Source organism: Juglans microcarpa x Juglans regia, chromosome 7D, assembly GCF_004785595.1.
Source record: "Juglans microcarpa x Juglans regia isolate MS1-56 chromosome 7D, Jm3101_v1.0, whole genome shotgun sequence".
Lineage (NCBI taxonomy): Eukaryota > Viridiplantae > Streptophyta > Magnoliopsida > Fagales > Juglandaceae > Juglans > Juglans microcarpa x Juglans regia.
Window position 1 is genome coordinate 669,619 of NC_054606.1, and position 24,926 is coordinate 694,544.

General features: G+C 35.4%; 3 protein-coding genes, 1 long non-coding RNA gene and 1 pseudogene across 7 annotated transcripts; 2 read left to right on the forward strand and 3 right to left on the reverse strand.

Annotated features, from left to right (window-relative positions):
• Nucleotides 1-836: 836 nt before the first annotated feature.
• Nucleotides 837-4,155, reverse strand: LOC121239211 (annotated as a pseudogene).
• LOC121239212 (phenylacetaldehyde reductase-like) lies at nucleotides 837-16,958 on the reverse strand. 3 transcript variants are annotated; one of them, XR_005935260.1, is made up of 7 exons: nucleotides 16,793-16,958; nucleotides 16,356-16,525; nucleotides 15,749-15,940; nucleotides 14,809-14,971; nucleotides 13,891-14,077; nucleotides 13,342-13,588; nucleotides 837-908 (listed from the first exon to the last, which is right to left on the reverse strand). XR_005935260.1 is itself a non-coding variant. In XM_041136375.1 (6 exons), the coding sequence occupies exons 1-6, from the start codon at nucleotides 16,911-16,913 to the stop codon at nucleotides 13,444-13,446; spliced, it is 978 nt and encodes a 325-aa protein (XP_040992309.1). In that variant the 5' UTR covers nucleotides 16,914-16,958; the 3' UTR covers nucleotides 13,279-13,443. The 3 variants fall into 3 exon arrangements, 1 of the variants encoding a protein (XP_040992309.1); XR_005935259.1 differs by lacking the exon at nucleotides 837-908 and adding an exon at nucleotides 5,574-5,583 and having other exon boundaries at nucleotides 13,331-13,588; XM_041136375.1 differs by lacking the exon at nucleotides 837-908 and having other exon boundaries at nucleotides 13,279-13,588.
• On the forward strand, nucleotides 9,772-11,442 carry LOC121239213. The gene is made up of 5 exons (XM_041136377.1): nucleotides 9,772-9,932; nucleotides 10,037-10,135; nucleotides 10,562-10,632; nucleotides 10,783-10,845; nucleotides 10,942-11,442. Exons 1-5 carry the CDS (start codon nucleotides 9,869-9,871, stop codon nucleotides 11,224-11,226), a joined length of 582 nt encoding a protein of 193 aa, XP_040992311.1. The 5' UTR covers nucleotides 9,772-9,868; the 3' UTR covers nucleotides 11,227-11,442.
• Nucleotides 16,959-19,239: 2,281 nt separating the features above from the next.
• Nucleotides 19,240-23,469, reverse strand: LOC121239865. Of its 2 annotated transcripts, XM_041137217.1 has the most exons (5): nucleotides 23,106-23,468; nucleotides 21,891-21,968; nucleotides 20,586-20,685; nucleotides 20,191-20,333; nucleotides 19,240-19,616 (listed from the first exon to the last, which is right to left on the reverse strand). In XM_041137217.1, exons 1-5 carry the CDS (start codon nucleotides 23,409-23,411, stop codon nucleotides 19,407-19,409), a joined length of 837 nt encoding a protein of 278 aa, XP_040993151.1. In that variant the 5' UTR covers nucleotides 23,412-23,468; the 3' UTR covers nucleotides 19,240-19,406. The 2 variants fall into 2 exon arrangements, with proteins under 2 accessions (XP_040993151.1, XP_040993152.1); XM_041137218.1 differs by lacking the exon at nucleotides 21,891-21,968 and having other exon boundaries at nucleotides 23,106-23,469.
• A 246-nt stretch (nucleotides 23,470-23,715) lies between these two features.
• On the forward strand, nucleotides 23,716-24,013 carry LOC121239696. Its single transcript, XR_005935344.1, has 2 exons — nucleotides 23,716-23,837; nucleotides 23,920-24,013. It is a non-coding gene; the product is annotated as an uncharacterized LOC121239696 (long non-coding RNA).
• Nucleotides 24,014-24,926: the final 913 nt, after the last annotated feature.

A 24,926-nucleotide genomic window follows, 5' to 3' on the forward strand; every position in this document is an offset into this window, starting at 1 on the left:
TGACGAGTTATGCTCTTACTGTAACTAATGAATCTGAATTAATGATACTAATAAACAACTTATAAACATTGAGGTGTCTCAATATGTCAAGACCTCTCTATAGGTACAATTTGACCGTGCAAATATCTCACTTGAGCTTACCTCCATGGATTCGTATCACGTTGAGATACGGTTAGTTAGCTTTTTATATTAGTTACGTTTTTTTAGAGTTTATCTTATGGACTGATCTCGATATTGGAGGAATACGGGTGATTGACTTTATCTCTGAACTCATAAGGTGCGCTTGATGTAGTTTAAACATTTAACCGCTCTTTGCCACGTGAGTCTCACATGAGCGTGACCTTTAGTCACATGCAACTCTTTTCTCGCCTGCTAAACATATTTATCCCAACAAAGATAATTACCATTATTACCAAATAATATTATATATGACTAATAATAACAATAATAATAAATCTAAAGAGACAAAAAACTATTTTTATGAATTTTGTGTATAGACCGTTTGCCTTGGAGCTAGCAATAGCATTGCGCATCAGAAAAAGTGTTAACCAACAATTCTCGCCTAAGGGCAAGCACAACAGAAAAAGTGTGAAGGTCACCCCTTGGAAGGAAGAAATATGCTCGAGGCTAGCTAGCTAGCATAAGCGTTGGCACCCAAAGCAAGCGAAGAGAGCTCGCACCGAGCAAGCAACAACAACTCGCATCGGATGAGCAATGAGTGCTCACAATCCCTGATAAGGAAATTCAGGACCGAGGCGAGCATATAAGTGCTGGCATGCAGGCCAGAACAATCAATGTTTTATTTACACTACGGTGGGAGATTCATAAAAGATATGTTTGAAAAGCAAAAACGCGGAAGTCACTCGTGCTTACCATCATTACGCAACGCTCACGGCCAAATATTACAATGCAAGTCCTCAAGAACACTACCCCTCCAGTACAATAGAATTGGAGGGTAGGCAAAGTTTATTATTAACTGCTTCCAGAGTTGCCAAATAACACAATGAATCAGACACTCAAGAACTTCTTCAACTTCAAGCTCTCAACAGTGTCCTTCAAACTCACCTCCGCAGGAGTGAAGCTAAGGCCTAAACTCTGTGCTCTCTCCTTAGACACCTTGTATGTTGTTGCAAAAGGTTTGTCATCTGCACATCTGCGATGTACAAAACATAAATCAATTGCGTCGAAATTGGTGGCAGATGTGGAGTATAACACAGACTATCCAATTAACAAGCCACAGATTCAAACTAGAATTTTGGTGCTTGAGATATAGACACAAAAAAAGTTTGGAACAGACCGAGGAAATCAAGCCATTCAGAAAATTATAACCTACCTGTTTGTAACATGAAAATATACAGTAAATCTTCAATGGCTACACCAGTCATGTGAATGGAAAATTGACTTTTGTGTGTGTGTGTGTGGCTGTGCCTGTGTCTGTGTGCAGCTTACTTTTCAGGAAGCTTCAGATCAGGAAAGAGCTTGTGCAAAAGCTTCAAAACTTCAGAACAATGAACAACTTCTGCAACTAAACAATATCTTCCACTAGCTGATGGGTTTTCAAAGGCTAGTATATGTGTTTAGCAACATCTCTGACATCAACCCATCTGTATGTTACATTTGGAAATCTTTCTGGGCCTGCATAAGAGAAACATTCAACTGCTTGTGTCACCAAAGACTGCCTTGTTCAGAGGAGGGAATTATTAGTAGCATCAATTTCTGGCAGAAGTTAAGACACTCAAAACTTGTGGTGGATGAAACTCGTGACAGAATAAAGCTGAATCTAAAAGTTGGAGTGACTTGAGAGAGAACTGAGATTAAATTGATACTTCTGATGCGGGCAAATCTTTGCCACATAATATTGCCAGTAATCCTCCTATTGACAGATTACTTAAACTGCTCACTCAATTTGCCATGGATTTTTTTTCATATACTATATTCTTTACATAGGAATAAGGTTAGCTGAAGCAATAAAGTTAGCTGCACCCTCATTTTTCTTCAGCAATATAATCGAGTGCTATTATTCAATGAGCGATGAGAAGATAGAGCACAAAAAACAATTCAATACTTGTGCTCACAACTTCTCAGAATAATCGCATACCACTCAAAACAGGTCATCTATATAGTTCTTGTTTAATATGGAAATATAATTCACATTTTGAACCCGCAACCATGCCCTCTCATTTACATGAGGACATTGAGGAGGATATGTCATTTGGTCCAAAGACTATTACCTGATTCTTCAATAGCATTTTTTTTATTTACGCTACAAGTTCTTATATAGAATTTATTTGCTTATGAATATAAGTATATTCAAATAGCAAGGTGAAAAACATCATCCGACAAGCTGAATGGTACCATTTAAAAGCTCTAGAACTGGCTCCACACTTGCATTAAGACTCGGCTGTAACAGAGGACCAAACGCCATCCCTAGATTTACAGCTACGATATCAATTCCATTTTCTTTTGCAAATTTCCAAGCAGCCTCCTCTGCTAAGGTCTTTGAAAGCATATACCAAAGCTGGAAAAACAATTAGTTTTAAAGACATAACAAAATAGAGAAATTTCTAACTGCAGTAAGCTAATTTAAACCTGTTTTATTTTTAATAAGGACGGAAATCCCTCAATTTTATTGATAATCCTCCACGGAGGAATACTTTTTACAAACGAGAGAAGAACTTTGGGGGTTACATAATTTAAACCTGATTGAATATTGCTGTTGGTAGAATACATGTCACAAAAACAAAACAAATACAAAACAGTGAGCAGTGAGCACCATAAATACTACTACAGAAACGAAGAATGTTGTTGATTACATCTTTTCGTTCACCCCCTTCCATATTTGCTGCTCACATACATCAATCATGGTGCTAGGCACATATAACTTATTGTTTAAGCATGACAAAACTTGTCCCAGGCATATCTCTCATATAAGCACCGTTAAAGCGTGAGTGATAATCTAATCAAAATCAGATAATCCTCATATGTAGAAAATTTCATAAAGAACTTGAAACAGAGATAGTATGTAATAAGAAATTTGCACATTAAACGTACCTTCGATTTTTCACAAACAGCAGGATCTGAAAACCAACCCTCGTCAATTGTAACATCAGGAGCAAGAGGTTTCCCATTGTATGCAACTGCTGCCATTGAGGATGTTATAACCACTCTTTTAACAGATAAAACTTTAGCACAAGATCTGAGAACGTCAAGTGTTCCTTTCAATGCTGGGTTAACTAACTCTGCCTGGAAAGAGTTATAAACAAAGTCAATATGAATTGAAAGCTTAACTTTGCAGTATCTAGAAAGGATTACATTTCTTCATTATTAAATTTGAATCAGTTCAAAGATCTACAATCAAATACTTGGATGCATACCATAAAGCACATCTATAGATAGTGTCAAGGAGATAAAAGAAGCATCAAAGCAACATTATTAAGTCATTTTAAAAGATTTGAAATGCAATCATTTGGACTTTGTCATCTGAGCAAACTCGTGAAATGAAAAATTTTAAAAAAAGCGTAGGAATTTTGAATATAGAGGAGTACTGTTAGAGGGCAAGAAAGTTTCATCTACTTTTAGTTAATCACCAAGCATGGTACAAAAATAGGTCGTTCTTTGAAACAAACAAAAAATGCTATACTAGATTACAGTCGCACATATTCAATTTAAGCGAAACAGAATGTACCTGTGGATCGGTGACACTGAAATAAGCTGGTGATGCCGTATGAAAAACTCCGTCACATACATCAACCACAGAATCAAAAGATCCTTCTTCCAGTAAGTCTGCTTTGAATAAATGAAGTCTTTCCTTCGCTCCATCTAGCACAATTAAGTGTTCTGTCTTATTTGGATCATCTGTGGCACACATTTAAAGCAGAACCCATAAAATTACTTGTACTGTATCTTCTCAAAAGTATACTTCTAGAAACGTCGTTTGTAAATGAAACCCAAGAGTGTGATTTGCATAGAAAATCCGGGAGTTATGAAATGAGAGTGCAGAGAGTTGAGTACGGACTTGGGTCACGAACTGAGGCTTTGACAGTGTAGCCGCATTGAAGCAAGAGCTTCACCAGCCATGACGCTATATATGTATCCAGACGCTCCGGTTACACACACCACCTTCCCTGTCCCACTACTCATTATCCTCCACCTCTCTGAGAATCTTCCTTCTCTCTATGTTGTTTGGAACCATTATATGCATGTTCTACTTTTTTTAAAAAAATTTACTTTATTTTTAGCCACCTTTTCGATTATAGGGACAAGAAAGTACAAGTTTGACGGTTAGATCGTTAGGTGCGCGGAATTTTTCTACTTTATCAATTGGATCCTCCAGTGTGCGTCAAAACTATTCTCTTTTTCATTTTTTTTAGCCCCCTTTTCGGTTACGGGGAGAATTTATTTATAGGTAACTCGTAGCAAATGGGTATCTGACTAAGGAAAATACCACTGATTACATTACAACTTAGCTACTATTATACATTAAAATATTAATATTTTCTACTTGAATTCAAAATTTCTTTTGGACCTTGTTGTTTTTATCTTGTAGAAAATTAGAGTCATCCATCATTTGAATCATGTTTAGTTGTTTATAACTGATTTGTAGTAATCATCACTGTGTGGTTTAAGTTTCCATGCATTGAATTTGCCAAATGGATCATGAAACACGTTGTCCAGTCAATAGTAATCTGAGATCCAATTCGGTAATCTTTCAACTTTCTTAAACCCAACTGGATCGGGGGGAAAACGAATGGTTGCGAAAGGAAAGCCAAAGATGTCCACCAGTTGTGGAGCATTTTGAGGGTGTTATATTTTTCTTTTTTTGTTTCATACAGAAGAATTTAATCGGTGTTTTCCTCTTGTATTTGATACGTTTCTCCAAACTTCTCAGAGCGAATATGTCATATGACCCACGCCTATTATTTTTTATTTTTTATTTTTTTAAAGCCAATTCATGGTTATTGGATTAGTTTATTTAAAACCTATTGGATATTTTGGACAGAAAAATTATACTGGGTTTTAGTACAGAGTATTTTATTACGTGTGCTCTATATACAAGTTTAAGTGATGTAAATTATACGTTTTATATATCGGCTTAAAAAGAGTAATGTTAGATACAATTTTAAAGTATACAAGTCTTGTACATTCATTTAAAAAAATTAGAATTTACTATTAAAAAAATAATTTTTTCATTTAGATCTCAAATTTATTATTATTTTTTAAATAAGTATACAAAATTTACAAATCCAATAATTATAAATATTATTTCTCATTTGTAGAGAATAATATAAAGAAAACTTGAAAGTCGTCCGGCTGTTGTGACTCAATAAACAGTCCTCCAATAGCAGGCCTCCACGTTAGCCTTCTATTTTTCATATTGTAGAGTTGCCTACACACTCATCACAGCCCTACCCTCTCGTGCCTCTATCCCAGTATTTGTCTTCCACTCCATCCCAACCCATAACTGAAATCTCGACCCAACACTCATCCCCATGGCAACTCGACCCCCCGAGCCAGGTGTAAGACGGAGCTCGAGCCCCCAACCGCCACAAACGGAGCTCGACTCCCAAAGAAAAACTCACAGCCCTCTCGTGTCCTCTTCCTCATCCAAACCAAAGTGAGATCTCGACCTTCCGTTTTTCTGATCAGCTAAACAATAGACAAATTGCAAGCTAAATCTTAAGTTCTTAGGACGCTCACCCCAATTTCTCCTTCTGATTCCATAGCCACCTACTGTTCTTTGCCCAAATGTGAACAATGGATTAAAATACCACCTCAGTACAAGATTTATGCATGCCTCAAAGCACTATGCTTCAAAAAGCAAGTCTTTTTTTAGATGAAAGCCCAAATATGCATAGAAATAGCTAAAAAGGAATATAAGAAATAGATTTTCTCTTTCAACAGTGATCAATAACCATTGTAAATGAAAATATTTAAATGTTTATTTTATGTTTGGTAACTGAGAAATATGAAAAGAAATGGGAGACGGTCAAAATTACAATCTTTGAGGATTTTCATTGTTTATGAGATGAGCAAACAGAGCACTTTACAAACACTACTCTGTTACTCATTTTTCTCAGCACTTAAAATCAAGCCAAGACTAGAAGCTTTCAAAAGTCAATGACCACTGTGCATATTGAATATTCAGAGGAACGCAATTCGCATTTCTTATTTTGATCAGCAACCAAACATTTCCGTGCCGTCATTCACGAAGCTATGAAGTGGGAATGGGAAGGGGTTTCTATGGGAAGGCCCAAAGGGGTATGGGTTCAAGGGTAGATGGTAGGGAGTTAGAGGTGTAAATTTACATTGGAAAATGGGTTTGGACCGGACCTGTTTTTTCAGTTTTGAACCGGTCCGGTCCGGGACCGGTTCGTATATTAAGAAAACCAACTAAAACCGGTCCAATTTCGATTTTACGATTTTTCAGACCGGTTGGCGAAATATATATAAATTAAATTTTATATATAAATTTTATACAAAATTAATATTATACAAAATATTTTTTATATATAATATATAATTATATGTGAAAGTTGTATATATAATATATATAATTATATATCATATACGAAATAATTTCATATTATAATTTATAAATTATAAGTTATAACATAAAATGTTAATTTTAAATATGGACATTTATAATTTGTTTGATCATATGTTATTAATATAATTATATATAAGATAATATTATATAATTTATAAAATAAAAGTTTAATCTTAAAGATGAAAATTTAATTGATCATATGTTTTAAACATAAAAATATATATTAAATTATATTATATAGTTATACTAATATATAAGTTTATAACTAATACTAATATATAACTATTCTAATAATATAATATTAAAATTATTATATAGTCTAATATATTATATAGCTATACTAAATCACAATAAGTTTATAACTAATACTAGAGTCTAATACTATATTACTATTAGTAATAGACTTTAAGTCTATGTATAAATTAGTATATAAATCATCATACTAAATAATCACATATAAAATAATGATACAATAATACTAATACTAAATTACTATACTAATACTATCACTATGATACTATCAATAATATAGTTATAATAAATTAAACTCGCTATAACAATTAATAAATACTAATATATAGTTATTATAATCACTATAACTAATAGTCTAATATTAATATTTATAATAATATTAGAGTCTAATACTATATTACTATTAGTAATATACTTTAAGTCTATGTATAAATTAATATATAAATCACTATACTAAATAATAAATTACTATATTAATACTATCACTATAATACTATCAGTAATATAGTTATAATAAATTAAATTAACTATAACAATTAACAAATACTAATAAATAGTCTAAATCAATATAACTAATACTAATATATATACTAATACTAATAGTCTAATATAGCCTATAGTTATACTTATACTAACATGATTATACTATATCACTATAACAAATACTAATATATATCTATACTAATCACTATACTAAATAATAAATTACTATACTAATACTATCACTATAATACTATCAATAATATAGTTATAATAAATTAAATTAACTATAACAATTAACAAATACTAATATATAGTCTAAATCAATATAACTAATACTAATATATATATATATACTAATAGTCTAATATAGCCTATAGTTATACTAATATGATTATACTATATCACTATAACAAATACTAATATATATCTATACTAAAAGTCTAATATTTAATACTATTATATAGTCTAATATATTATATAATTATGACTAATACTAATAGTCTAATATATATACTAAATTACTAACATTAATAGTCTAATAAGACTATAGTTATACAGTATACTTGTACTAATCTATATTAAATCACTATAAATATTAACTAATACTGTACTAATTTAGTTATATTAAATCACTATAAGTCTATAACAATTTTTTTTAATAGGTTAAATCACTATAACAAAATATATATAACTATATATATTATTATATGGTATTAAATCATTCTAAGAAACGGCGCCGTTTCCCCCCAAACCCTCAGATTTCGTTCCCCCCAAACCATCCCCCCCCCCAAAGCTTTGTTTTACTTTCAGTTTCAGTTTCCCACCCCCTCCCTTAGAAACCCTAGAGAACTGCGCCGCACGTAACAGGCTGCTCCGTCGCATCCTCCAATCCCTCCGTCGGCGCCCTTCTCTTCCTCACTCCCCGCCTCTCTGCGACTCACGACCTCCATCTCTGCCCTCTCCCGGCCTCTCTGCATCCAACTGTAATGAACTTTCATATAATGCAAGAAGAGTAATGTAAGAAGAACAATAAAATAGAATCCCAGGATTCTGGCCTGGCCCATGTGAATTCCCTTCTGGCCCGAACTCATCTCCTTCTGGGCCTCACCTCTACAGCTTCATAACACCAACGTTCCCGGCCTCACCTCTCTTCCTCACTCTCTCAGCGTCTCACGCAGCCCTCCCATCTCTTACGCAATCGGCAGCCCCTCTCTCAAGTCTCTCTGCTTCGACGGTAATTTTTCTTGAGGATCTTTATTTGTCTAACGTCAATACTCAACAGTGAAGTACTGAAGCTCTGTTTGTTTAATCTGCAATGATATGTTTGGGTTGCGGACTTCCTAGTTTTTTTTTCTTTTTCTAAGGACCACGTTAGCCTAAAGCTCTGTTTGTTTTGTTTGATTAAGCATCTGAGATTCTGAGTTGAATGAAAGCTTTCAAGTGGCTTTGCTCCATTGCATATCATCTGTTTTAAACTGATTTTATCATCTGCGTCTGCATATCATTATCATCAATTCATCTGCTAAGTCAAAAATCCCATTATTCTCTTGTATGTTCCAAAATGATTTTATCATCTGCATCTGCATATTACAACATCTCATATTGTTTTAAACTGTGAAGGCTCAACAAAAATAATAACATATAAGAAATTACTTTGAAATTAACATATGCATTCAGATAGGAGACTTTCATATATGGATCGGGAAAGAAATTAATTGGAGCTTATAATATTAATATATATATATATATATTCTAGCATATATAAACCCACTATAGCAGATGGATGTTTATAGTTAAAAGAATGGTTGTACTTGGTCTTTGACACTGAATGAAGCAAAATATAGTAGTTGGACAGGTTGCCTGCATTAAGCTCCCCACCTTTGGTTTAGTTATTAATAATTATATAGTTATAGCTGCTTTTATTACGATGTTTATTTTTGTTACTACATATATAAACCGAAAAATTGGACCGGACCGAACCGAACCGGACCGGAAGCCTGTAAAACCGGAAGTACCGATTTAGGAGGGTAACCGGTGCGTAATCGGTTATGGAAAATACAAAACCGGTACATACCAGTTCGATCCTAAATTTGGTCCGAAACCGGACCGGACTAGACCGGTTACACCCCTAGTGGGGACTTCTTTTTCTCTTTTCGGTTTTAATCAACTGTGTGTTCGTGTATTGTACAATATCCCTACTTTCTTACGTGTCTGATGGTTATTAGCAGGCTGTTTATCTCCTATAAAAAGTTAGACTGTTTCGAAGCGCTTCTGAATAATATAACTCTTTTGAGCAAGTGAAATTTTAATTTATTTTAGCGTGGCCCGGTAGCGATGAATCTGGCCCAACGACTCGACCCATAAATATTTAAGGAGCCTTTTGACACGTTGCTGATGTGAGTGGGCTAGCATTAAATGGGCCCAACCTGATTAGTGAATAGCCTGACAAGCAACCCGCAGCAGAGCGATCTCTCTCTCTCTCTCTCTCTCTCAATAGGTTACAATTCTACCATTCTTTTCACCTTAAAATTTATCGACAGGATCTCTTTCTCTATCGTTCTCCTCGTCTCCAACTGTAAAAAAGAGATGGGGCAGACAAGCAAAGACCTTCTGCACTTGGAGCGCAAGAACCCCTCCACCACACCATTGGGTATCTCTCTCGCTCTCTCTAGTGTTTTATGCCACTTGCATGATATTTGTGTATGTGATTGGGAATTCCTCATCTAAGACTTTGGGTGTTGGTATTTTGTGCAGAGTCCACACTTCTTGTTTGCAAGAAAAACTCTCTCGCTCAAACCCAGGAACTCCTCCCTGATGGAAAGCCCATCACCGCCCCTCCTCCCAAAAGCCAAGGTACTCATCTTTCCCTTCTAAACCTTTCCTGTTTGGTTTATTATTTTTTGTTTTTCAAGTTTCGGAACCGCTTATGAACCTGAGTTATGTGCCTTTCTGTCATTGTTTGAGAGTCTTTTACCTGTGTTTGAGGGAGGGAATGTAGGAAGATCTTAGTTGTCTCTATCCGTAAGTCTTAGATCTTAGTTATCTGTAATAGACAGCTAATAGACAGCTTCTAATGGTAACTCTTTTATTAGGAGCAATTTGGAATTTTCCAAGGACTATCCTTTTTATTCACTTAAAATCAATTCAACGAATGTAAGAACCCTACTTTTCTGCCTGAGCTCTTCAAAACACCTCCTGCATTGCGATTTTTTTGTTCAAAAGAAATTGACAGAAATAAGACTTACAAATTTTTGCTTACTTTATTTGCCTCTGCTACAGTGTTGGGAAAAATTAAAGACTTCCTTGGAGCGATATCAGAAGCGAATGAAAGGCTTCAGCTTGGTGCAAAGGTTTTGTTTTGATCTTTTACTTGTCTCCATTGTTTAGTTGATTTCTGATTATTATCCTTTAATCTCTAAGCCTTACTTTCTTATTTTTTTATTTTTATTTTTTTGGGCAGGGGCCTTCTAACTTGTGTTTAACGTTTTACGAAAATGCAGGACAATTCTGAGAACTATGATATTGAAGTGCTCAGTGGAAATGAATCTGCAGTTATTGAAATGGTAACTGGGTCTCCTTCCCCCACCCCCCTCCCTTCTCCCCTATTCCTGCTATTACAGAATCCATTGCTGATTTTGTTAAGTGCATCTCTATTATAGGATTTGATGCTTGGTGTTGCTGATCTTCATACCTCAGAGGCTGTTGCTGCTGCTGAATCTGCAATTGCTGGTTTTCAGCCTGTGATTCCATTAGCTTGTAGCAGTAGCGGAACAGATTCAGAGGATAGCAGTGATGATGATAGTGATGATGACAATGGTGAAACATGCTCTCCGGTGAAACTCAAAACATCAAAGTCTGGCCAAGATAATTGTTCAAGTGAAGACGACGTCATTCAATCAAAAAAAACGACCAAAGATTGTTGTGCTTCCTTGAGAACTTTCTGATGAAAGAGGTTCCAATCCAGAATAATTGTTGTGAAACTTGGTTGAATGAAATATATAATGAACTGTCAAATTATTATTAAGGTTGCAACAAGAATCCAAGAGTTTTAAGAGAATGCATCTGGTAAGAAAAGGGCACCATGGGTTATGTTTGGTAGTTTTCATTGATTATGCGTTGTTTAATTTGCTCCTGTATATAGTTATGTTTAGGTTGCTGCATTTTGTGTTCTCATATGTTGCTGTCATTTCCCCACTATCCATATACTCGTGCTATACATGACATTTCAGCTAGCTTGTTTCAAAATCCTATCTGGCTGATTCTTCCAACCATTAAAGTCTGGCTCACTCCTGGAATTTTAAAGGTTCTCATTTAGATGCACAAAAGATTGTCATTTTTTACCCACGTTTGCATCGTTCGATATGACTTTAATTATGTGGCATTCGCATTTAAGTCGATTGAAAAGGATTTCCTTTTATCTATCCGGTCTCCTTTTTGTTTATTATTAGCTGGCATCTGTGGCCATGAAAAGCCAGTAGTAGATTGATATCTTGGGATGAACGTTGTCTATACAAAAATTAGCCAGATTACATGCAGAGATACAAATCGGTCGAATCACTTGATGAAAAGCCCACCCTCGATCACCAAAATTATCAGACCCGTGATCTAATTGGTTGGATCATGTTGGAGCTCGACGGCCAAGCATGTAAGTGTAGAGGGACATGATCAAACCTATAGGACCAAAGGAATGATGGGAGGGAATAAAAGAAAAATAAAGGGACAGTTTGGTTTAGTACTCTAATTGCATGGAAAACAAACAAAGACTATCCGAAGCCCGAGGGGTCAGCAACAATCCTAGAAAACAAATAAATAGTATCCGCGTGTTGCGGTCAATATCCAATACCGAACCATGAAGGAGATTGAAACTCACCACCTTGGCAAGCAGCCATGAGAGGTAAAGTGCTTGTACCTCATGCAAGTACCGCGGAGTGCTCGCACACCGAGCGAGCACCCTAAAGAACTCTGTTTTCCGACCAGGTTTGGAGAGATCTTACATTTATAGGCAGAAAGAAGCTTTGTCCGACCAAATTTGGAGAGAACTCTATCATCCTATAAAACATTGTATCGTTTCATTTCTTGTCCATATTTCATTTTGTTTTGGTGGGAGCAGGGCCTAGCCACTTAAGCAGCCATGACACAATCATAACTAGACATTTCATCTGCACGCCACCTTCTCTGCTCTATCGCTTGATCTTTATTTGAACGATGAGAAATGCTCGATTCATAACAAAAACATTTTATAAAATTACCTAACTTAATATGTTATTTTTGTAGCACTACCTCATGCTTGTGCTTGCTTGAATGCCAGGTCGTTATGTTATTATAGATTGTAAAACTTTATTTTTTATAATTCTCTTTGTAGATTTGACACTTTTTTTAATTAAATATTTTTTTCTTTTTTTTTTTAATCCCTAATCTTATTAGATTTTTTTTGTAATCAAGATTTCATTAAGTTCAAAAAATATATAAAAAGGGAAGGAACAGGGGATTAATATCCCTTTATAGCAAAAACAATACATACAAAACCCAATTAAAAAATAAAAAAGGATAATGGTACCAATATAAACTAGAGCAATAAGAAAGGATAATGGTAGCTCCAATATGGTCTAGAGCCATATTCTTTAAAAGAGTAGATGTGCAGATGACAAGACTTTCGCTCTCCAACTAACAAGCATTTTACACTTAACACCTCAAACTAATATCTCAAATTACTAAAAAATTGCAATATGCATTATTTGTTAAGATCTGAGTGTAAAGACTATTACATGTTACGTATTTTCACTTTCATTCACCTTGGCCTTCACGATTCAAATTTGAATGAACATGCTATTTATCAGTTTTTCGCAGTTTGGGGGGGGGGGGGGGGGGGGGGGGGGGGGGGGGGGGGGTGCAATGTGTTGAGATTGGTAGTGTTTTTTTCCCTTGACATCGTAAAGATTCTGCCATGTGAGGGAACTAGAGCAATTTCAATGCTCTATTTACACTATGGTAGGAGCTTCATAAAAGATATGTTTGAAAAGCAAAAACGTGGAAGTCACTCGTGCTTACCATTATTACAACGCAAGTCCTCAAGAACACTTGCCCTCCAGAACAATAGAATTGGAGGGCAGGCAAAGTTTACACTTTAACTGTTTTCCAGAGTTGCAAAGTAATATAATGAATCAGACACTCAAGAAGTTCTTCTCCTTCAAGCTCTCAACAGTATCCTTCAAACTCACCTCCACAGGAGTGAAGCTAAGGCCTAAACTTTGTGCTCTCTCCTTAGACACCTTGTATGTTGTTTCAAAAGGCTTGTCATCTGCACATCTGCAATGCACAAAAACGCAAATCAATTGTGTCGCAACTGGTAGCTGCTGTGAGTTATAACACAGACTATCCAATTAACAAGTCACAGATTCAAACTAGAATTTTGGTGCTTGAGATACAAACACAAAAAAAGTTTGTAACAGACTGAGGAAATCAAGCCATTCAGAAAATTATAACCTACCTATTTGTAGCACGAACATATACATTAAATCTTCAATGGCTACACCAGTGTGAATGGAAAATTGACTTTTGTGAGTGTGTGTGTTTGTGTGTGTCTGTGTCTGTGTCTGTGTGCAGCTTACTTTTCAGGAAGCTTCAGATCAGGAAAGAGCTTGTGCAAAAGCTTCAAAACCTCAGAACAATGAACAACTTCTGCAACTAAACAATATCTTCCACTAGCTGATGGGTTTTCAAAAGCTAGTATATGTGCATGAGCAACATCTCTAACATCAACCCATCTGTATATTACATTTGGAAATCTTTCTGCGCCTGCATAAGAGAAACATTCAACTGCTTGCGTCAGCAAAGACTGCCTTGTTCAGAAGAGGGGATTAGCAGCATCAATTTCTGGCAGAAGTTAGACATTTCAAAAATTGTGGTGGATGTAACTCGTGACAGTAACTCGTGACAGATTAAAGCTGAATCTAAAAGTTGGAGTGACTTGAGAGTGAACTATGACTGAATTGATACTTCTAATGCAGGCAAATCTTTGCCACATATTGCTGGTAATCCTCCTATTAGCAGGTTACTTAAACTGCTGCCACTCAATTGGCCAGGAATTTTTATCAGATACTATATTATTTACATAAGAATAAAGTTAGCTGAAGCAAATATAATATGGGCTTGATCCTTTTTCTTTTAGGGAGTTGTTTGGAGAATCGAGTGCTATTATTCAATGGGTGATGAGAAGGAAAGATAGAGAACAAAAAAAAGTTATATACTTACCCTCACTACTTCTCAGAATAATTGCAAGCCACTCAAAACCGGTCATCTATATAGTTCTTGTTTAATATGCAAATATAACTCACATTTTGAACCCGCAACCATGCCCTCTTATTTACACGAAGTGGATATGTCATTTGGTCCAAAGGCTACCTGATTCTTCAATATCATCTTTTTTTATTTACAATACAAGTTCTTAAATAGCAATTATTTCCTTATAAATATAAGTATATTCGCACAGCAAGGTGAAAAAAATCATCTGACAAGCTGAACGGTACCATTTAAAAGCTTCAGAACTGGCTCCACACTTGTATTAAGACTCGGCTGTAACAGAGGACCAAACACCAACCCTGGATTTACAGCTACAATATCAATTCCATTTTCTTTTCCAAATTTCCAAGCGGCCTCCTCTGCTAAGGTCTTTGAAAGCATATACCAAAGCTGGAAAAAAAAATGTTTGAAAGAGATAACGAGAGAAGTTTCTAATTGCAGTAACCTGATTTAAACCCGATTGAATATCGCTGTAGGTAGAATACATGTCACACAAACAAACCAAATACAAAACAGTGAGCAACATATATACTACACAGAAACGAAGAATATTGTTGATTACATCTTTTCGTCACCCCTTTCCATATTTTCTGCTCACATACATCATTCATGGTGCTGATTTAAATCTTTCTAACAAACCCCACACTCCTCCCAAGAGAAGCAAAAAGTTCCATAGTCAGTAATATGATATGTAAACCTGGTCTATATACCAGTGCTTTACTTGTATCTTTTTCCCTCAACCACCTGGTAAAAAGACAAATTAAAGAACAATAGAATGAAAATTCCAAACAGAAGGTAACTTAGTACTGGATTTAAACATTCAGTAACAATTAAACGCATCATATAACAGCTGTGATGTATTTATTTGATATGCTTTAAATAGAAATGAAATAAGAAGGCGAAACATGAATAAGCTCCCCAAAAATTCTACATAGATCGTGTAAGATGGGAGATAAATCATCAAGGGGAAAAATGAAGAAGAAGAAAAGCACATATTACATATTGTTTGAGCACGACAAAACTGGCTCCAGGCATACCTCTCATATAAGGTCCATTAAAGTGTGAGTGATAATCCAATCAAAACCAGTTAATCCTCATATGTAGAATATTCCATGAAGGACTTGAAACAGAGATAGTATGTAATAAGAAATTTGCACATATATGTACCTTTGATTTCTCACATAAAGCAGGATCTGAAAACCAAGCCTCATCAACTGTAACATCAGGAGCAAGAGGTTTCCCATTGTATGCAACCGCTGCCATTGAGGATGTTATAACCACTCTTTTAACAGATAAAACTTTAGCACAAGATCTGAGAACGTTTAGTGTTCCTTTCAATGCTGGGTCAACTAACTCTGTCTGAAAAGAATTATAAACAAATTCAAGATGAATTGAAAGGTTAACTTTGCAGGATCTAGAAAGGATTACGTTTCTTCATTTTAAATTTGAATTAGTTCAAAGATCTACAATCAAATACTTGGATGCATACAATAAAACAAATATATAGGTAGTATCAAGGAGATAAAAGAAGCATCAAAGCAACGTTATTAAGCATTTTAAAATATTTGAAATTCAATGAGGACTTTTCATCTGAGAAAACTCATGAAATGAAGAACCTTAAAAAAAGCTTGGGAATTTGGAATATATAGGAGTACTGTTAGTTAATCACCCGGCATGGCACAAAAATAGGTCGTTCTTTGAAACAAACAAAAAATTCTGTACTAGATTTAAGATTACAGTCGCGCCGATTCAATTTAAGCAAAACGGAATGTACCTGTGGATCGGTGACACTGAAATAAAAGGGTGATGCTGTATGAAAAACTCCGTCACATCCATCAACCACAGAATCAAAAGATCCTTCTTCCATTAACTCTGCTTTGAACAAATGAAGTCTTTCCTTAGCTCCATCTAGCCCAAGTAAGTGTTCTGTCTTATTTGGATCATCTGCGGCACACATTTAAAGTAGAACCCATAAATTACTTATACTGTATCTTCTCAAAACTATACTTTTCTATCCGTATTAACATCACTTAAAAGGAGACTAAACTTGAGATAGAATACTTGAATGCTTCTCTAGTATATAAATCAAACTGGATAGTCTGGGTTTTCGATGAATTAAAGAGAAACTTCGTTTATAAATGAAATCCAAGTGTGATTTGCATAGAAAATCCCGGAGTTAGGAAATGAGAGTGCAGAGAGTTGAGTGCGGACTTGGGTCACGAACTGAGGCTTTGACAGTGTAGCCGCGTTGAAGCAAGAGCTTCACCAGCCATGACGCTATATATCCGGACGCTCCCGTTACACACACCACCTTCCCTGTCCCAATACTCATTCTCCTTCTCTCTGAAAATCTTCCTTCTCTCTATATTGTTTGAAAGCATTATATGCATGCTATTTTCCTTTACTTTATGGTAAGAAGTCAAGTTTGACTGTTTGACGGTTAGGAAGTTAGGTGCGTGGAATTTGTCGATTTTATCAACCTGATGCTCGGTGGCCTGTGCCGTTTGGACAGTGAAACTCTTCATCTGATCTGGTCGTCGTCTTATCGTTATAATTTTTTTAAATTTTTAAATAAAATATAATAAATAATTTAATTTTTTAATTTTTAAAATAATAAAAATATTAAAAAATAATATTAAAAAAATATTTTATTCAATTTTAATCTCAACTCACAATGCAAACGATATCCTAATCTGCGTAAAAAATAATCCTGAAATTACTTATCCTCCCAAATCACACACTAATTAATAATTTATTATTTTTATCATTATATTTATTCACATATTTATATATCAATATATATATATAGTTAGAGAAATTTTATTTGCAGTCCTCACTTGAGGACTGTATGTGTAAGCCTTTTATTAAATAAAAAAAATATTATTTTAAGAGAGATATTTTTGTAATTTTAAAAAATTTTAAAGATAAAATTGCTTAGACTTCCATTACAATCCCCAAATGGAGATTATACGTAGCATTGTTCATATAGTTAATCTTAACACCGATCGAACTATTTTTTTCCCATCAATAGCACTCCAATGGGTGATTTCCATGTAGACAACTCATCAGTACTACTATGTGCCCCCACCCCATGGTATTACACACAATTTCCCTCTCTCCATTCTCTTCCCACGAACTCAACCCAAAATCGATTCCATTCTCTCCCACGGAACTGTATCCGCTATGACGACTGCCCTCACCGCCACAACAATGGCCCCTTTCTTTGTCTTCGCACGAGGAACGCAACCTCTCTTCATCGTCTCGCAGAGGAACCCCCTCTCTCCATTCTCTCCCACAGAACCCAGACGACAACCCTCTCTATTTTAGGGTTTTTTTCATGTACGACCATTGTTCATGCTCTTTAGGTTTTAATGACCACTAATTTTGGTTCATATTTTCTTTTCTAGCTTGTGACTTGTATTTTGGAAATCAGATGTTAATGTTGTTTTTTTCCAATTGGAGTTCAAATTGATTAGCGTTGGCTTCGGTTTTGTTTGGTTGCTGAGAAAATGTTGGGAGTAATAAGGGCGCCACTGAAATGTGCATGATTCCGATTTTTTTGTTCTTTTCTTCTTGAGTTTTCTTGGCAACTAATTAGAGATGAGTTTCACTATGATTTTAAATAGATTATGATTTGATTGTGGGTTGATTTTTAGAGAAGAGATGGAGATGATCGATGGAGATGGGGAGATCGGCGATAGGGGTGACATCGAGGATGATGGGTGGCAGAGATGCTTGGTGACGGTGGCAGGAGAAGACGAAAGGATTGAGAACGTTCCTCTAGGATCATTCAAATGAATAATCTAGTGTGTCTATTGACTTAATATGAAAAAAGTGATGTGTCAAAATTTAATTGGAGATTGTTTATGGGTCAATAGCTGAACAACCGCTTCAAAGCGGTTCTAATATATATATTTAAATAAAAGAACATCACATATTGATATGTGGTATAGGTGAGAATAAGTAGACTTTTTCAAACTAATCTCTGTTACACTCTACAAAAAAAAATCTTTGTCGTTAATTATTGAAAAACGATAAAAACACAAACATTTTATTTATTTATTTTACAACTGTAATCAATTTAAAACAGAATTATAAGATAACTGTGTTCCTATCACTGCTATAATTATTATATTTTACGATAAAAATATTCAAATTAGTTATTGTTGAGTGTCTTAGCTTCTTTTTGAAGTGGGAAAGAAATTTGCTCTCTATAATATTGTTTGAAGGCATGAAATACATGTCTTTACTTTATACAAAGAAGTCTTTCAAGTTTGATACACATATAAGAATATCACTATTTTACAAAAATACCATAATTTAAAATATACTATTTTAATTATAAAAACTCAATATTTATTTTTTTCAAAAAATCTTATTTTTTAAATTAAGATTGTCAAGTGACATATTTTCTTTGGTAAATATTTATAACTAACTCATAGCACATTGGTATATCACCAAATTTACTTGTTTTATGGCTATATATCTTTGGTAAATATGGTAAATAATACCTTTACATCCATTTGATAAGAATATTCAAATCACGCACATTTCAGTGGGAAGAGAATGGAGAGAGGGAAATCGTGCGTAATACCATGAAGAGAACTAGCTTTGCCATAGTTCATAAAAAGGCTTTTACAGAGCCATTCTGCCAAGTGTTGTATAAAACACAAACTTTGTTGATGCATAGTTATCATGAAGATGTTACCAAACACTCCCTCCATAGGCAATCTTTTGGAACATGGATATTCACTTTTCTACGTGCCAATGAATATTACATTGTTTGATATTCATTCCATTGGTAGCTATAGTACATCAGACATCCCTAGTCTGATTTGTGCAGATTATGAAGGATGTACAAAGAAGCAGATGATAGGAAGATACATACAGAATAACTTAACAAATCCACTCCAGTGGTAATTTGTACCATCTTGCTCCTCTCAAACATCTTAACTAAAAGAATCATAACGATAACGTGCCCCACTTTTGTCTTCAATTCATCGAGTGAGCAAATTTTCATCCATTTAGGCCTCTCCTGCAGATCAATAAGAATCAATTAGGTATATTGGTGAACTCAAATACGAAGAAGATAAAAATGATACAAATGGGAGGAGGAGCCAGAAAGCCATCTAACTGAAGGCATACAACCAGTTCCACAATGTTTGCAGATTTGGGGTTAAGAGGAGAAAAAAAGCTGCCTTCAGTAAACTATGTAGAATCTTATTCAGTAATGAGAACTTAGTCTATTGTCCTTAATAAGTTATACTCATTCTGTATTGTCCATTTGATGTGCTCCACATCATGAGGCGCAACACAGCTGAGTCTAGTCAGATTTGATATGCAAGGAAATTTACTGGAAGGATAGAGCAACTGTACATCACATGGTTATCATTTCCGTTCAGTCTATATGCCATTTTAGAGGTTTCAGGGTACCAAATTGAAAGGAGCAAACAGCCAAAGGAATGGATTATTTAGTGCTACATTGAGTCAAGAAAACAGATAAAATGTTTGAAGGAACTTCCTGGGATATATGATGCAGGCAGATGCTGAAAAGCTTTTAGCAGAGAATTTCTAAGGGAGTAGTTTTGTTTAAAGGGAATTATTATCACCTTGAGAGAAAACATTCCAAACAAAGAAGAGCCCTTGAGGGCACGATCAACACTGGGAGGAGCATCTGGAGACACATTGCTGATAAATAACCCATATAAGCCCATACCGAATATTAACATGACCGTCCCAGCGAGATAAACATCTGCAGCAGATAAATTTTCCCATATAATATTTGTCAGCAACAGAAGGTTTCAATCTTAAGAACAGAAGAGCTAGCATGTGTTTGCAAAAAGGTAAGGATGCATGGAAAAGAGTTTTCCATTAAAAGAGAGAACATGCTTTCCCAATTTTGAAGCTCCAAAAGTTCATCTAGGCGAATTGTGGGATTTTGAATTATAGCATGTTATCAAAATGAAAGAATAATTCTGATGAAGTGAATTCACGAGAGTCTAACCAATAGCTTCAACTAGTCGTAGAACCATCTGTCCTGAGTGAATCCCTTTGACACAGCACGACCAGTAAATTTTATATGCATCTATAATATAAACACAACCCTACAAAAATAGCATAATTAAATCCAAGTAAAATGATATGGTATAATAGCATCATATCATGTGAATAGCATTTATGCAATTAGTCTCAAGATTCTCATATGCTCAAATTTGAACACTGAGTCAGTTATTGCTAAGAGTTCTTGGGAAGCTATAAAGAAAAAACCTGGAACAACTTCAATGGTATACACTAGATTAAAGTAAATGCAGTTCCAAGACAGATTTATATTATTTTGGGAGACAAGTTACAAACTCAAGGCCAGATTGGAATAGGCATTCCAAATTCAGTATGTGATGGTCTTATGGTGGCACCAATGAGAATGCCAGCAATTGTGCTTTGCTTTGCAGTATTCTGCTCAGGTTTTGGGAACTCATTTGGAGAGGTGTGGCTGAAGGAAAAAAAAAAAATGGCTGTTAGAGCAGCAATTGCTTCTGCTGCCACATTTTATCCTCATTGGAAAGAAAGGAAACACGTGGTGTTTTGTAACATTTGCTGCCATAAAAGCAATAACGAGGAAAATAATTGCCTGTTCATTTGAGATTTGCAAGGATGATTTAAGTGAAATAAGACAGAACACATGATGGCCCATATTATTAATAAAGGAAAGGAACTCTGTGGATGGTGATCAACCCCAGGGAATGTGACTCTTATACACTACTTAGTTCCTTGATAATAACAGAGGATTTACTGGAGGTTTAAGGGACCAATATGGTAAAGTCTAAAGTGCCTTTGCTGCTGGCCTGCTGCTACTACACCTACCAGTGAGTTGTATCATTAGGATGAGGTGATGAAAGAGGAAATGGTCTTGTCCAATGGAAACGAGGTTACTCACATGTTCAAACTATGGCACTGCGAGTCATGTACATAAGAATAGGAAAAATCATTAGTTGCTTATTGTCCTGCCAGGATACTTTCCTTGGTCCAGTTGGGGAAAATTTGTTTGGCCCGGGAAGGGAATCGATCTTTAGTGAATTAGAGCATGAGGCTCATTTAAAGAGATGCACAGGGAATAGAATCTACAGGAATATTTTGAGTTTGATTCGTTTCCAATAATCAAAGTAAAAAATCCAAACCTCTACCATCATCATCATCGTCATCATAGACAAGAAGCTCAACAGAAAATCAATTAACACAAATAGCTGTTAAGACATAAATTCTAATGCTGTCTTGTAACAATTTGAAATAAATAGGGAATAAGGTGAAGTACATTGAGAAAGCACAACAGAGAACCAGCCAATGAGCCTCCAACAGCCAGAAGTGCCAAGAAGCGGAAGTCAAAAATTGCCTGCTCAGTGATGGACAAGTAAGAAATGCTTTCAAAAGCCTAGAATATCCATAAAAACACCTGGACAGATAGAGATGAAATCCACAACTGATTTGACATGGACACTCTATAAAAACAGGACAAAAGCAAAAATAGAAGAAAAAAGATTGTGAATAATGTGCACTTTTGCCTATTGCATAAGGAGCAACTTGCTAACGGACCTCTGTGGTTTATAAGCAAGAATGGAGAGACATAACAACTATTTTAATACTCCCTCCATCATTTTTTTTGGGTAAGTTTACTACCTCCTCCATTCTAGAATATGTAAAGGCTTTACCTTTTCACTTGTCCGTAATACATTAGATTTTTCAAAAATGAAAGTACTTGTTCTCTTAACTCCCCATATTACTCATAAATTTGAACCTGAATTTCACAGCCAACTTAAGGACATTCAAGAAAGATTGTTATTTTATTTGTTTTGCTAAAACGGGAATCATTTGAAAAAATGAAAGTATTTTTATTCATTTTCTTATTTTTAATTTGTAACAATGCCGTTTTGTTATTGAAGGCTTAATATTAGTTTTCCTTCTTATGGATAATAAAAACTGAAGCCATTTATGAAATTTATACATTTAAACCTCAATCTTCTTTTTTTTTTTTTTTTGGCTGAATCTTCAGTAATTCTAATATTCGGTCCCCTGACTTATCAGAGGCAATCTGTCAGACAACATAGCTTTAAACCCAAATTTATAAACACCCCCTTTTGACACATTTCATACAAAATAGTTACTTCCCATCATCTAATAAATAGCTTTCTATAACTTTATACAGGCTTTATGGCCTTTAAGTCGCAAATTTGAAGGCAATATTTTTTTCCCCTTTCTTTTATGTAGTGACTAAAATTTTTAAAGCATCATAATGCACACACTATTTATTTCATCCAATTTCCCCAAAATCATAATGTATGACTCACTGAAAGGATTATCCAGATAATCAAAGTACCAAGAAAGGATTGGCTTTCCTTTATTTTGTTCTCTAAAATGACTCAGAGTTTAGCTGAAACTTTTTTTTGAAAAAATTCAAGATCAATTTAATTTCAACACAAATGGACAAAAAAAAAAAAAAAAAGAGTGAGGCAGCTGTAGTGAATCTACTTACCCTCTCAATGGTCGACTCGGTGGACGTAACGAAAAGGGCAACCGGGTTGCCGTTCGGGTTCCCTTGTGCATAGTTCAGCCCCGATTCAGGCGGTCCAGAGGGCTCAACAACTAAGGGAATTGATGAAGAAGTAGCAGATGGAAGCCTGGGTTCTTTTGGCAGTGAGGATTTTGACTCAGAAGATGATGAGGAGGAGCTCAAAGAAGCATAAGTACGAGAATCGTGTGGCCGATTGTATAAAGGCCGGCTGATGGGGACGGAGATGGAGAGTGGCATCATGGTGGAGATGGCAGCCATGAGAGCCATTGCAGAGAAAATAAAGATTTTTGAGAAGCCACATGCAACTGAGCTATGCGTCTATTCTCTGGCGGCTAATAACGGTAATTTGGCAGTAGAAGCGGTAGGTTCACGCTCGGTGTGAGGCGCGTGGGTTGGACTAAAAGTACGGGAGACGAAATGATCCACCCATATGGGGATTTAGGCAGAAAGATAGTGAATATCCCGTTGACAGCCGTTCGATCAAATTGACAATTGTCTTTACATGGTCTGGCCTGAAATAATCTTTATCTTAGCCTTCTTGATAATGGGCCGAATTTCAGCCCATTTTCTCCTCAGAAATAAACCTACCGGAAAAACCCTCGAGTTAATGCAGAAAGCAAAACTTTTCAAAGGTCAACTGAACAAGAAATGAATCCCTCCCAACTGTCACGGTAAACTTCCTCGTTCACAAAGGTAACCATCTCTCTCTGTGATGGAATGTTTTGTCGCCTGGAAATTGTTATGATTGACAAGTTAGATATTTTTTTTATAACAGGGAAAAGATATGTCAAGCCTTCCAAGATTATCAAGGAGATGATGTTGATCGCACTTGTCCCATTTCATCCCCACTTACCAAAAGATATCCATTTTTTTTTAAAAAAAAATGCTTTTCGTCGGTTAGGTCTGCTATGGTTTAGGTTAATATGTGATGTAAAAGTACAAATTGGATCACCTTATTTATCTCTCTCAATGATCCTGTAATGGGTCTCAGCAATCGGCCATTAGTACCCATTTTTATTATACTATACTATATTTGAGTTGCTTCATGAGCTCTTAAGATGAAGTCTATGAATCAAGAGCAAGAAATTTTTCATTTTTCTACACCTAAAAGAACTGCAAAATTCGGGCGAGATTTTATGTTGCCAATGGACTATAGCAAGTAAAGTACTTCTAAGTTCTTACGCACGGTAAGTGTACTTCCTGACTGGTGTATTGACATTTTTTAATCAATATGTGGAAATCTAATCAAGTTGCACGTGCTATTATTCTGAGCTTGGAGTGTTAGGCCTTCTTCTGGTGTTAGGCTGTTAAATTTTGTCCTTTAGATGATGCAGTGTGCTTATATTTTGAAGCAGGGCTCAAGAAAATTCCAATTTTCCATTTAGCTTTTGGTACGTGAGAAGGCAAGCCTGAAAGTGGTCCTTCCCCTGTTTATATCAGACACCCAATGAGCTTTCATCCCTATTTGGCAGATTCTCAGTTATGTCTTGATATCAATAAACGTATCAGATTGCTAGTGAATGCTAGGTGCATGGTGACGATAGAGAGTAGAGAAGGGGTGTTATGGCAGTGCATTGCTTCTTCTCTGGTTCACTTGCGTTTTTCTTCTCTTCTGGTTCATTTTTGCCAGCACAGAGATAAGGGGGGAATATGGGGAAGATCTTATGAAAGAAATATATTCTTTATTATCATACAGAAATCCATTTTTTTTAATAGCTTGGAGTGCATGCAACAATCCTTAGTTGCTTTTCACTTCCATTTGACTCTTTTCACTTCTTTGTT

Coding starts and splice junctions, on each gene's coding strand:
- LOC121239213 (XM_041136377.1), top strand. CDS start 9,869: ATGGGGCAGACAAGCAAAGACCTTCTGCACTTGGAGCGCAAGAACCCC. Junction 9,933..10,036: donor CCCCTCCACCACACCATTGG/GTATCTCTCTCG, acceptor TATTTTGTGCAG/AGTCCACACTTCTTGTTTGC. Junction 10,633..10,782: donor GGCTTCAGCTTGGTGCAAAG/GTTTTGTTTTGA, acceptor ACGAAAATGCAG/GACAATTCTGAGAACTATGA.
- LOC121239212 (XM_041136375.1), bottom strand. CDS start 16,913: ATGAGTATTGGGACAGGGAAGGTGGTGTGTGTAACGGGAGCGTCCGGA. Junction 15,941..16,355: donor TCAGTGTCACCGATCCACAG/GTACATTCCGTT, acceptor AATTCTTTTCAG/ACAGAGTTAGTTGACCCAGC. Junction 14,972..15,748: donor CTTTATGTGAGAAATCAAAG/GTACATATATGT, acceptor TTTTTTTTCCAG/CTTTGGTATATGCTTTCAAA.
- LOC121239865 (XM_041137217.1), bottom strand. CDS start 23,411: ATGGCTCTCATGGCTGCCATCTCCACCATGATGCCACTCTCCATCTCC. Junction 20,686..21,890: donor CTCTGTTGTGCTTTCTCAAT/GTACTTCACCTT, acceptor CTATTTTTGTAG/GGTTGTGTTTATATTATAGA. Junction 19,617..20,190: donor TTGGAATGTTTTCTCTCAAG/GTGATAATAATT, acceptor ATTGATCTGCAG/GAGAGGCCTAAATGGATGAA.